At 40.1% G+C, this 14007-nt stretch overlaps 2 protein-coding genes and 1 non-coding gene across 4 annotated transcripts in view; 2 read left to right on the forward strand and 1 right to left on the reverse strand.

The window, feature by feature from the left end:
- reep1 (receptor accessory protein 1) overlaps positions 1–4459 on the forward strand; it is a 43465-nt gene extending 39006 nt beyond the window's left edge. For both annotated transcript variants that reach the window (XM_066720181.1, XM_066720182.1), the window contains exon 8: positions 173–4459. In XM_066720181.1, the coding sequence (XP_066576278.1) occupies positions 173–244 (72 nt within the window). In that variant the 3' untranslated portion in view covers positions 245–4459. The remainder of the gene's footprint in view (positions 1–172) is intronic.
- A 199-nt stretch (positions 4460–4658) lies between these two features.
- mrpl35 (mitochondrial ribosomal protein L35) lies at positions 4659–7367 on the reverse strand. Its single transcript, XM_066720183.1, has 4 exons — positions 7261–7367; positions 6592–6778; positions 5851–5995; positions 4659–5536 (listed from the first exon to the last, which is right to left on the reverse strand). The coding sequence occupies exons 1-4, from the start codon at positions 7286–7288 to the stop codon at positions 5348–5350; spliced, it is 549 nt and encodes a 182-aa protein (XP_066576280.1). The 5' UTR covers positions 7289–7367; the 3' UTR covers positions 4659–5347.
- Positions 7368–13290: 5923 nt separating this feature from the next.
- LOC136767031 (small nucleolar RNA SNORD66) lies at positions 13291–13368 on the forward strand. Its single transcript, XR_010821810.1, has one exon. It is a non-coding gene; the product is annotated as a small nucleolar RNA SNORD66 (small nucleolar RNA).
- Positions 13369–14007: the final 639 nt, after the last annotated feature.

The following is a 14007-nucleotide window of genomic DNA, read 5'->3' on the forward strand; positions in this document are numbered from 1 at the left end:
TAATCCTTCTACTGCTGCTCTTTTGGGGACACTTCACAACTTTGTCTTTGATATCTTTGAAATGGTTTTCTGGTGCAGTACTTGATCTCTTGAAGCTAAAACAGGCTCCCCCGATTCCTCCCTCTCTCTCTCCCTCCCTCCTTCTCTCTCTCTCACTCTCTCTCTCCCCCAGCCTCCTCCTAGAGTCCTGAGGCCTCGCCCCAGATCAAAGAGTACCTCGTCATCAAACAGTGAAACCATGTGACTGCGCCAGGCCACGGGACGCTGCCAATCAAAACACACCCAGATCGCTTAGCTGCCTTAACCTGAGAGAACAGATGGGAAAGAAAGGAACACAAAACAAAAACACATGTAAAAAAATAAAAAGCAGCAGCTTCTCTGGAGAAGGAGTAAAATCAATCAGCAGCAAGCAACTGGGATGCCGTATATGCAGCTTGCAGTGGAGATGACATCATCTCTTCACGGGGCATCTGTGCATTCATGTTTGTTATGGGGTATTTTTATTATCTTGTGTGTTTGTTTGTGCATCTGTTCGCTTTTAAGGTGCCATCGCTCCTCTTTTAGGAAAAATGGTGTACTGCAAAACCATGCATGCCACACTCTGTGTTTGTCACTGTTACATGGAAGCCAAAGTTCACTCGAAAATAGCGCACAAGCACAGCAGCATTGTGACAGGCCTCTCAGTCTTTCAGTGTTGTTCTATTTGCAACAGCAAGGGGGAGATGATTCAGACGTTAGGCTTGGCGGGGCTTGTCAAGGTCGCTATAGTCAGTTGTGCTGCCTGTAGTTACACCTCCAGCAGGGGCAGGAGAGAGTGGTAGGACACAGGGCTGTAGCTGCTAGAGAATTGTGTTTTTTTTAACTGTATGTAACAACAGAATGAATATTTAAGGTAGGAAAGAATATAAGGTGCATTTGCATTTACAGTTCCTCAGACTCAATTTTCAAATATTTAAAGTAGTACTTTACAGATACATATCACAAGTTGTGGCTGCGGCAGAGCTGCTGTTTTGAGATTTTAGCATTTGGATTTGTCTGAAGATAGTTGTGGTGTGTAATAATTATGGGGATTCTATAGCTTTTCTGGAGAAAGTGAGTTGTTTTGCCTTTCACACCTTTACAATGGAGGATTGGTCTGTAGCACTGTCCAAATAAGCTACTACGCATAATAATATAATTCTATTAGGTATAGGAATGCTTTTATGTAGATGTAACAGATAAATACAATATGAAAGTACAGTAACAATATACAGTAGTGTGCATAAGTGTTACAGCTGAATCTGTACTACAGGTTTTAGTGTGTATAACTATAGTATGAGATATTGGGTTTTGGTCCTCCCAGGAGAAACTAACACAGGGATATGTAGAGCACTGAATTACATTTAGACATGATGGTGTATTGTCGCTTAGTGATGTAGTGTGATGAAGCAGCCTTGCAACACAATCATGCATTTTAGACAACAACATGTTATGTAATTGTACTTTTTATTAACCTTTACAAAATAATTCACCTTTTTATTAGAGCATTCTGAGCTCCAAGAACCCCAAAAGAGTGTTAATGTTAATTTCTGTGGTTCCCCAAAGATAACTGTCTTGATTCAGTAATTGCAGGTCAGCTTGTGTTTTTAAATGTGCAAACATCCTTTTACAACAAAGAGCTGTTTGCAGGGTTTCATTCTGAAAGTCGACAATATACCAGAAGGACACATACATCGATTAAATAATAACCCACATTTAACATGCATAGATGTTTCATGTAATTTAGTTGTTTTGCAGAGACAAGCATATCACCAATCCTGAGGAATTCTTGGCAGTTATAGTATTATAGAAGGACTAAATGAAAATGTCTAATAGCAACAGTACAAAGACCTCCTTCTGCAAAATATAAGGATTGCTATCATGTAGGGGGAATAACTAAACATTTTGGCTCATACGTAGCACACTCATACAATGAGGAATCCATGTCATAACTATATATCAAGATGCTAGAGTGTCAAGACCCTGACAACACGAGAGCAGTAATATACTTGAACATGGATATTGTATTTTATGGAAAGCTGTAGATCAGACTCAAAGACTCAAGGTCAGATTGGAACTGAACGGTAAATGTGACCTTCATGTTGACAGCAGAGCTGCACTGTTTTTTTTAAGGTTTTAAGAATACGTGACTAGATGGATTGTAAGCAGTTTAAGTAGATGGAGATGGCCAAGAATTATGATAATGTAGAGGAGAAAAGTGGTATTTATATCTAATGACTGTTTTAATTTACTTTTTTCCCCATCTATGAGGCTACTGTATGCATCATCACAAGGAAGGAGGAAGAACCCTGGCTATACAACTACTCTTTTCACTACAGAGCAATGTCTGTGTGTCTGTGTATGAGCCTTTTTACTTGCTTTGTGTGTTAATATTTACAAATTGTTACTGCAGACGTTGTGTTTGGTTTTATTGAGCTGAGCTGGCTTAGCTCCATAAAGCCAGTGCCCGTCTCTTGGTGCCAGCGCGTGTGTGTTGAACACTGTTGACCGGGCCAGGACTCAGCACGGCCTTCCACCTGCACTCTGAACTACTGCACTGCTCAGATGTCTTCAGACACTGAAAAATTGTACCTATATCTACAATTTCTTACATCTCTGCTTTCTCTCTCGGTTTCATATCCAGTTTAGTCAGCACACTTTTTTACTTTTTTGAACCCGATTCTGAATGGTTTGTTAACATGCATACATCTGTCTCTTTTTTTATATTAATGTTCCCCCCGCCCCCTGAGCAAAACATCTGCAATATATGCCACTGTGCACCTTTAAGAGGAAAGGATGCCAAACTGATCCGCAACCACTTAACACGTTTTGAAATGTACTTGTAGAGACAGACCTGCCCATGTTTAAAAATCTGTCGGAATTGAGCTCCAGAATGGGAAAAAGATGAGAACATGAGTACAAGTAATTGCTACTATCCAGGTAACTCCTGTAGATAATAAGATCCTCTGACAAACATGCAAATATGTAACATCCATAGCAGGCTGTCTGTCAAAGCCATAGTAATGCACAGTACAACACTAGCTCAGATACCTGGTTATTGGGCCTGAACCCAATGCCCACAGCTGTGAAGACAACCAGAAGCATTAAGCACACAGCATGTTTGTATGGAGAAGAGAAAACAATCTGACTTGTTATTGCTCAGGCTTGTGCTTAATTTAAAAAGCCTCACCAGGGCTTACAATATCAGAGAAATGACCACTCAACCGGTCAGGTTTTGGTTTTCAGTAAATATATATGTTTGAGACGTACGTTGAGTAGCACTCTTGTGAAGCCTAGTTGGTGTAGTCGTAGTATGGTTTAATTGTTTCAGGTAAATGTATTGGGATTGAATTGCCTTATCTCTGAGTATTGAAAGCTGTCTAATAAAAATAACACTGTGTTAGTTGCTCACTGTGTATCTGAAAGGAAAGCTTGTAGTTAAGCAGTTTAGTGACTTTTTATAGGCAACAGAAACTCAGATTAAAGTGTTCACTGGTTGTAATATGATGTATATATTCAAATTAAATTGTGTATTGTGTTAATGGGTTTGTAATTTTTTTTTTGTTTTTTTGTTGTGACTGCAATATAAAAGCTGCAACTGCTTCAGCCCTGTAGGTTGTGATGTTGTGCTCTCAATGTAACTATGTAAACGGCAACACAACCTTACAGAATAAACCATCATCATACCTTTAAACCTATCTTTAAAAATACAAAACACAAAAAGAGTGTATAACACTTAAATTGAATGTGTCCGAAGAATTAGGATAGCTGGCATAAGATATGAACATTGTATTATCTAAACCCAGAGAAACATTGCCAGTTAAGAATTCATTAAGCTCTTTTGGCATTACATGCACTGACGCTTTGTGCATCTAATGGCATAGCTATGCTATATGAGTCTGTGTTTCTTAATGTACATATGCCAATTATTTGTAAATTCTGTGGAGTTTTGCATAGAGCATGACTTTCTTTTAAGCAGATCTTGGAAGACTGCTTTTCCATAGACTGTAGTGTGTGGACATGCTTTGCTTTAATGCACATCTTTACAATTTGTCTTAAGGTTTTCATTTTCTTGATTGTGGTAGACAATAGGGAGTAAATAAGATCAAAGGTTTTACTTTTTTCTTCTTTGGTAATAGTGAATTATTGATTTCCGGTCCTATTTTTGGTTTTCCTTCTGGCTTTAAGTGGTTTCTGATTTAAAGATTTGTTTCTTATTTGTCTGGCAGGCCAGAAACTTACCTGAACTGTATATGTACTGTACCTTCAATTTTGTCCAGCTTGATTAAAGAAAATGAAGACAACTGCAGTATCTGTAAAAATAACTGATGGATGTGACTGTTCTAGAATGGATTTCACAAAGTGCTTTTATGTCTTTCACATCTTACCATCTGTATACATGTTTAAATCAACCACAACCATTAAATTAAGACTGAGCATACTACCGGAGTGATGTGTGAGGTTTAATTTTTCACTGGTGGTTAGTCTCTACAGTTCACAGAGATTAAACTAATAACAAAAAAGGCATTGATGCCCCCTGAGACAGACTAATAATATTTTTCTTAATTATAATCACAAATATTAGTAACAATAATCCAGTCTCTCTCAAAGGGGTTAATGAAACACTGGAACTGAGGAAATAAAATCAATCATTGAACTGAACACTTTATTTAGGAATGAGAAAACAAGTGTAGGTTCACCAGCATTAACAATGGTGTCAAATCAGACTGACTTTTACACATCTTTGACAGTCACCCTTTGAAGGTAATAGGCCTATAACTCTGATGAAAAGTGCTTCCAATTCTCTCCAGGGTTGCGAAATAAATAACTTCACATCAGAAACTAGAATCTCTTTACTCCAAGATTCACTTTAATCTTTGTAGCTTGCCATACAAAGCTTATAGAATTTACTGAATATTTTGCGCACGTCCATTTCAAATACTGACCTCTGTAGTTGTAGTTTTCTTATGGAAGTTTATTTGTACAGAGATGTTTTTTTTTAAATCGAATTAGCCTACCTAGTATGCCATAAAACACCCATGTACATCTGAATTCAGCATTGCACTCAGAAGAGTCAAATGTCATACATATGTATTACAACTGACCACTAAGCCATCCTTCTGCAAATGAACAATGTAAGGTGGTCTAAGTCCAAGCACAGAACAATGAGAAGAATGATTTGAAATGATGGGTCAATATTTTATAGACTGAGCAATGGAAAGAAAAAATATAAGGACTGGTCTCTGTAGGCTCTTCAAAAGTTCTAATAAAAAAAAACCTTGGTTGAACTTGCTGACGGACAGTTTTTTCATCATGCAGTCAACACCTCCTACACTTTGAGGTTGGTGCGATCGTGATACTTTTGGTAAGGGTCGTTTGCGAACCAGTTTCTTCTCTTCCAGAAAGAGGTGGTCATTTTGTCCAGGAGTTTGGACTGCGTGCGGTTACAGAAGACATGCTGTCTCAGCCGCCGCTTTCTGGCTGGCTTCTTCTTCCAAAGCTTCTTCTTATAGCCAGACTATCAGAGAGAAGACACAGTCAACAGTCATACCCAGAGACAAAGGTGAAAACAAATCCCATCTGAGATACAGGAATCGGTGTGATGAGGTATTTGTGCACCAGTCTGGCTGTACTAGTGTGTGTTGCACATGTTCTACTGACATCTACATTTACACCCTCTTGTGCTACTGTCAGTCTTCCTATTCCCAACATTATTTGTGTTGGAAAAAAAAAAAAAAGACAAACATTCATAACGCATCCTAGAACTACAACTCTTCTCTTAATGGTGCACTTTTTTCACGTCTTTTATGAATAACCCCCAGGCGCTATTACCTTTCTTCTCAGCCACAGTCCACAGTGCAGTCGCAGGAATCGTTTGACCACAGATTTTACGGACTTCCTCTTCCCCTTCTTCAGACTGCAGTAGGTGAGATTCCTAGTTGGTTGGAGGGCGAGACCAGGCAGCAGAGGAGGGATGCTGACAAAGACAGGGCCAACACCACCTTTAACTCCCACAACTCACAACTCTCCAACACATTTAACTCTATAAATCTGACAGCTTTATAGATGGATTCAATTTCATTATAACCACTCATCTAGTTATGCACAATACACTACTTTCTACCAACAAACTCAAAAAGTGTTAATGTCCAAACCTCACGTTCACTGCAGATGTTAAACAATAACAATTTAACAAATTAATATTGAAGAATCACAAACAAAATGGGTTTCACAATACACTGCTAATCTTGTAATATGGAAATAAACTGGACGTTTTTATGAATTAGTCTATGCACATCACAAACCACTCTCCTTTACAATTTACAATTCACAATTTACATTTGAAAGCTACAGCATTGGGGGGCAGGCTATTAGAGCTGTTTGTTAGATTGCTGGGATTTCATTATAATTTAGCATATCGTGGTTTAAAGGCTACCCCCAGGACGACGGCACACTGGAGATGGATGCCAGATCTCCATTAACTCCTGCCTAACAGGAACTGTTTCGCATGATACATACAGAAATGCATCTCTGAGGAAGGATGACCCCACAGGAGGTGAAATAATGCGTTACCTCTGGAGAATACTTTGTGAAGCGGGCAGGCAGCCGTGTCTGGGCGCGGAGACCCACACAGAGGACAGCGCCGGCCTCTGGACGCTGTGGCCCAGTCTGAGAGTGGAGAACCTGGCGGACAGCTGTGTGGCCCACCCGGCCTCGCAGCACGAAGCCCGGGCTAACGGGACCAGGGGGCGCAGCAACCCTGCACCCCGGAGAGAGATGGGAACCATTACACCGTGACACAGTAAATCCCCATCATACTTTGTGCGACTCATCCCTCTGCCATAATGCAACTGAATATTCCCGTGGTGTTTACATTAATATTTATAAAACAGATACCATACTGGATTACAATCATCAGCTACTTGTAAGAAATGCAAGGTAGTACGTTATCCTCGACTTTGTATATTTATTTGTGTGCTGGTGCATGAATAATTCTGAGGTTTCACAGTAATGCACAAAACTGCCCACTACACACATATCTAGTATTATTATCCACCACAGCTACTGCTAACGGAAACGTGTACAGCCATATCCTATTGAAGTAAACACTTGATCAAATTCACGTAATACATAAAATAGAAGAACTAGGTAAGATTTCTTAAATCGGTAGAAACAAATACAACACAGTTCGATCGCTAAATATAAGAGTTGATCTTAAAATAAATGCATGAATGTACACACCTGAGACACTTCTCAAGGCGACCGCCATCTTTACGTCCCACGCTGACCTCCAAACTACAGTGTCTCAGTTGGCACAAACCATACGGATATGTGCGCCTGATGTGGATAAAAAGCGTTGTACTACTAGACAGTATAATAATAGCTGTATTGATAATAATAAAGTTTACTTGAAATGTAACTCTTATTTAATTGATAGAGTTTAAAGACACTTCTTAACATATTCAAGTTATTATTTAAATCTGGCCTGACAGGAAAAGTTTATCTCAAGTAGCCGGCTCATGAATATTCATAAGCAAAGAACTCAACCTGACTATATACAGTTTGGTACGTATTTGTTTATTATTAAATTATATGATAAAGGAAAGGAAAGTAAAGGATTTCAATTTCACGAACTCTCAGATGCAAGCAAGCAACAAAACTGGCCTTAAAATGAACCTGAGAAAAGCAAGTAATGTTTAAAATCTAAGAAAATTGAAATAGATTAAACAAAAGTCACGTCTACCTTGGACAACAAATCAGCGCAGAAGAAACAGGGCGGTGTGCATTTGAAAGAGACACCACGCTGATCAAATACGTTTCTCTTAATTTACCTGAAGAGAAAAGTATTTCATCAAAATCAATGCATATTCTCACTATGGCTGTGAAACTGTCACTGCATGCAGAAATGATACCGAAACTGCAGACAACAAGGAGTATGGAAAGAGGTATGCTTGGAATAACAAGAAGAGGTGGATGGAGCAGAAATGAATGGATACGAGAACAAAACAAAAGATGTGGCGTCATTGAAAGATTAAAATGGCAATGGGAAGGACAGCTTGCAAGATCAGATAAAAAATAGATTATTCCCAGACAGATTTTCAGATCTGAAGTAGTGTTGTGCAGGTTTTCTCTGTGCTTTAGGTGCTGTAGCCCATCCCAGCCTCATTTAAAGTCATGGCTTTGGGCATATAATTATTATTATAATTTCCATAATCACGCACATAGAAGTCACTCAAGATGAACCTGCTCCTTCTCCTCTAAACCTCTCACTTGGGGGCGCTACAGCATTTCAGATGAAAACCTTTGTCTACTCTCTAAATGTTTTTAAGTGTTTATTTGGTGATATGGGTGAATAAATAGGCAAAGTATAAAAGGGCTCTTTGGCTCAGGAGAATATACTGTAACACTTTTTGGGGTACAATACTAAGTTTTTTAATTGTATTTAAATAAACATGAATTGTGAGGAAACTGTAGGCTGCGCTCTCTTTGGCTGCAGTTGTTGGATTGGGATTTGGGAAGATAATGCCAGGCTCACACTACTGCCGAGTCTAGCCTTAATTAAGAAACATGTTTGATATGATCGTAGCGGCCCGACGAGCTTAAGATTTGTCGGGACGGAGGGTCAAATCGGGTTATAAACAGGCTAGAAATCGTATAGTGTGACCTTAGCGGTAGACAATTCATTTGTGGAAGCAATGATACCAGTTGACCTGATGCCTTTCAGTTTCTTTGGACAGGTGGTCCCTTATGACATCACTAGACTTTTGCATACGTAACAGTTGCCGTGACGTGTTGTCAGTTCGCTTTGTGTATGTTTTCGTTTATGGAATAGTGTGAAGTGTGAAGAAGGAGATAAAACACATAATTTGCGTCTGCTCTGAACAAATTATTTCCAAGAGTAAATAGCTGAGTGTATTACTATTTAATACAATGAGAGCGATTGTGGAGCTAGAAGAAAGTCTCATGGCCCAGCTGGAGACATTCTTCAAAGTGTAAGTTTGTTTATATGTATGATCTTTAAACTTTCTTTGTTGTTAATCATTTCACTGATGTATTTCTTCTTATTTTTGTAAACATGGTCATAACAATTGTGTGATAAGTGTGTAGACCCACTTCACAATACTCCCACACAGAGACTAAAGACAACAACAATTAATGTTTGTATTTGCCATATATAACCAAATGACTGTGGCCGTCTGCCTCATGACATTTCCACCTCTGTTTCACAGGGACCTATTTCAATTAAAAACTGCAAAGGACCACTATGATCAACTGAGTGTTGAGAAGGCGGCTCTGGTGGAGCCCGCCCTGGCTCCACCAAACCATCGCTACAAGGCAGAGAAGAGCCTCAGACGAGCTGCGCTTCACTATGGAGATCAGGTGAGCCCCAGTGCCTGGGAGCTGGGATGTAGCTGGCATAGACAACGTCTTCCTCCTGCAAACCAAACCAAATCTGTTCTTTTCATTGGAAAAATAATAAGTCTGTTTAAGTCTTTGAAAATTCTCTTGTTCTGGGCTCTGGTGCAAGTTTGCTTGAACGGTGCAGTTTTATTGAACTAGAAACTCCTGTTATACTCTGACAAAATAGTGAATATTGTCTGTGTTCTGTTCTTGTCTTTTTAATGTCTGTGTTTGCCTTTAACAGGTAACGTATTTAGCCTCACACAGCATTCATTGGCCACCCGTTCACTGAACCCTTGCCATGGGGTAATGATACACAGCTGCACAAATGCCTGCCCATCTCAGCTGAAACAAAATAATAATACCAGAAAAGTTCAAAATGTATTTTGGGGTATAAGCTTCAAATACTAGTTTGGGTATGTCTTTGGAATGATCCAAATTAGTAAAATGAAACACCTGCCATTATCAACTGATTTCTGGTTCTTCACCCATTGCCCATAACAAGTCAGTGTGCTGCTTGCTTTGCAGTAGTTTGGTTCAAGTGTTTTCCTGTTGACAGGCCCTTTCAGACTCAGCTGATGTCTTTTTCTGCAGAACACAGAGTGAAGATGGATATCCTAATAAATTCAGATTAGTTCATTCAGGCTGGTGAAGTAAAATGTTTGAGTTACATCGACTTCCTCAATCGACATACATCGATTGTATTGTTTGCTCTTATTTTAATATATTTTGTGAAATATGTACATCTTTGACAACTGTGGGAAAGAGCATCTGCTAGTAAATAAATCCTACTGGAAACCCACTGAGAAAATAACCTTCCATTTCTTTCCTTAGATTCAAATTTTGCAGTCAAGTAAATCTGCAATCGTCAGATCGGTGAGATTTTTAAACTTTTTTTTCAAATTCCAAACATTCATACAAGGAATGTCTACAAAACTAAAATAAACATAAGAGGACAAATACCACAACAACTGGTGCAAAACGTTTGGGCTGAAGACAAATTTGCCTTTAAGTGTAAAGTTTTGATAGTGACCTGTGTTGATCTGTGTTGATGTCTTCCATTTCTGTGTGTTTGAGTGTATATGATTTCATATAACAGCAAAGACATGAAAAATGCAAAGGCATTTCTTCGGCACATTTTATTTTAACACATTTTTATTCATATTAGCTATATTGGCTGTACAGCCTTTCAGGTCTCAAATGACCGATTTATCATTATTGCATTAAGTATAGTATAGGTGAAGTTTAAGTTTTAGGTTGACATTAAAAATCACACACCTGCAGATTGGGCTATGTGTCAAAATGTAGTAAGAGGTAGAAAAGGTTGTTGTCTGGTTTTGTTTTTGTCTGTCTAGTTCTTTACCTGTCAAGTCCTTTTAGTGTTTTGTTCAGTTCAGCTGACTTTATGTAGATGGGTGAATATAAAAGTGTTTTTGTTTTCTTGCAGCTGGACCAGCTGTTTAATATCACAGCAAAGGATATTGAGGTCATTAACAAGATATATCCCACCACCCAGAAGAGGGTAAGTTTTATTCACACCTGCCCATTTCCCACCTCAGTATTTGGAACTGTGATTTGTGCAAGACGGTGGTTGAATTGTGCGAGGAGGGGTATCCTTAATATGTACCTCATAGGCTGAGAATCAAGCATTCTCCATTTCTCTTGTCACCGAGGCTGTGGTCTGCTTCATTTAGTCACCTTGTCACAAATAAACAATACCTTAATGACTCAAGAACCACTGCTGGATGGACTTCAAACACTTAGCCATGTGATTTGGCACATATTTATCAGTGGATGGATGGGTCGCTTGTTGTGGTGGAACAGCTCTTCAATGGTAACATTTATTTAAGTGAGTTTTGCCGAATGTCTGTCAAAACGGCAAAGGTCAGCGTTCGGTGCTGTCACTTGGGTGTCAGATAATGTGCGCTGGAGTACAGAGTGAAAGTATTGTGTTGCCCACTTCTCTTTTAAACTCTTCATGGCAATCAGCACAATTTTGTTAGGCATTATTTTCTTTCCTTGCCTCGAAACTCCTAACATATATATTTCTGTTGTATTTTAAATGTAGTATAAATGCGTATATAAATATATTGTGTATAGATGAGTTTTACAAATGGGAGGACATTTTTAGTACTGTTACTATAGAACTGTGAAGCTTTTAAATGCTTTTAAAAATAAATACTCTAATATAAGGCATTAGCTGTCAGATAGAGTGAAGGACAGTAGAAGTGGGAGCTTCAGTGTGGTCTTTGCACAGCCCTCTGATGTAATTTGTACTACATATGCATTTTTATCCCTTTGATAATTTTACTGGAACTTCTCCTGTGCCTACCCCACCCCTTATCTGTGAGGGTACCAGGACAGAAGTCTTGCACATCTGGTCTTCTGTGTGCGATCACCTGAGCTCATGTGATTTGCTGAGCTCATGTGGTCTTGCGCTCACTCCAGTGCCTATTCTCTCTTTTGCATTTAATTCTCGATTAATGACAACAAACTGGAGTACAGTTAATCTGTTAATTTCCTGCTCTCGCATCCTCTCTCAGGTGCAGGTGAAGGAGGGACCCTCTGAGCCAAACCAGGCCCAGCTTGCTGAGGAGACTGAGGAGAGGCAGAAGCCAATGCTGAGCTTAGAGTTAACCTCTGACAGCATGCAGAAACTCCAAATGAGTGGCCCAGTAAGTCTGGATGGCAGTCAGGCCATTTGTATTATTGCAGCTCACTTGCATTCCTGAAATTCTTAACAGAGGGTATTGGTAACCCATGTGGCTGTTGACCAGTGTATGTGCATTAAATCTGTCTAAATTGTGGGTGTGACAGTTGCAGCGCTGTACCTCTGTAATGAATTTGCACGGCTCCACACATCCAGGGCTGCGCATCAAATGCGATTTCCCTTTGAAAGTTTCCCTTTGAATATCCAACAGCTATTGTAAAGTGTCCATTTGAATACACCTCAAGTGGGCAATTCAGAGATTGCGTGGAAGAGAATCTATTTATCCTTCGGCCCTCACAGCAGCAGACACGTGCCCCCCTGCCCTGACCAGCAGATTGACTCTTTGTCCCCCCAGCCCTCAGGAATGGGTCCCCAGCACTCCCAGCAGGGCCAGAGGATGGAGCCTCGCAAGATCATTACAAGTGTGTCATTCACAAATGAATTGCAGCTCAACAAGTCCCAGAAGGCTTGGAAACATGGACTGAGGAAGGCAAACAAGGTGGTTGATGACAGCGAGGCATTCAATACACAGGTATGTAGGAGCAGAGGACTTGGTTCTGGTATAGGGGGTGGGATATATAACTTGCTAGTCTTAAAGGGGATTGTAGGTAAACTTGGTGCCCCAGTGATGATCTCTTTTAAGTGCCATTATGTTTGAAACCCTTTTTCCTACGTTTCCTCCTCCTCCCCCTTCCCCTTCAGCAGGAGCTGTTCTGCAAGGTGCGTAGTATCCTGAACAAGCTGACCCCACAGATGTTCCAGCAGTTGATGCGCCAAGTGACCGAACTGACCATCGACACGGAGGAGCAACTCCAGGGTGTCATTGACCTCATCTTTGAGAAGGCCATCTCCGAACCCAACTTCTGCGTCACATACGCGAATATGTGCCACTGCCTTATGAAGGTGAGAGAAGGAGAGTGCTATGGGGGAGAGTGAAGTAAAAGAGGGAGGGAGGGAGGCAAGGGTAGAGGGTTTGCGAAGATGCTGCATGGATCAGATTCGTTTTGCTATGAAACTATAATTTGTGAGAGTTCAGTTTTGAATGGACTAGATGCCTTTTGAACGACATATCAAGAATGTTAGCAGTGCTCTCGCCAGGACTGACTCACGCTCTGTGTAAGCCAAGGTGTCTGTTTCTCCCAGTGCGTCTTACTGTAGAGCTCCAGTGATGATCTTTTACTAGTGCCATTAGTGTCTGTACCACTGACATCTAGTGATGGAGAAGAGCAGCTGAAGAGCCTCGCTGAACACTTTCAGTTCCGACCCTCTCCAGAACTATCTGCCAATTTTTTTGCATTATTCAATTCCAAACCACTCATTGTGACGATCCTGGACACCTGTTCATCTGTGGGTTTTCACTCCGATACCAATTAATGCTAGAAGCCAGCCTACCACACAGACCATGCTTAGCTACATCAAGTTTCCATCTTGCTTAGGGTTTATGTTGTTCCACCTCTCCTTTCTGTAGCTCAATGTCACCAGCACTGACAAGCCGGGAGTGACTGTGACTTTCCGCACGCTCCTGTTGAACCGCTGCCAGAAGGAGTTTGAGAAAGATAAGGATGACAACGAGGTCTTCGAGAAGAAGCAGAAGGAACTGGATACATCCTTGATGGTAAAAAAAATGTGGATGTATTTTTTTGAATATAAAGCAATCAAATCTGTTAGTCCTGTATTGTAAGGCACAGGTTGGCTTGTGCAATCTCAGTATGAATGGGCCAATCATTAAGGATGTTCAAGCATTGTGAAATAGTTGAAGTAAGTGGTGTCAACATTTAATTGTAATTTTATTTTAATGACTTTCATGTAGTGCTTGGGCATGCCGGTTCTTGACAGCCTCATGTAGCTCACACATATAAATTGTCCATTGTGGTCAA

The sequence above is a fragment of the Amia ocellicauda genome, chromosome 13 (genome assembly GCF_036373705.1).
Source record: "Amia ocellicauda isolate fAmiCal2 chromosome 13, fAmiCal2.hap1, whole genome shotgun sequence".
Taxonomy (NCBI): Eukaryota; Metazoa; Chordata; class Actinopteri; order Amiiformes; family Amiidae; genus Amia; species Amia ocellicauda.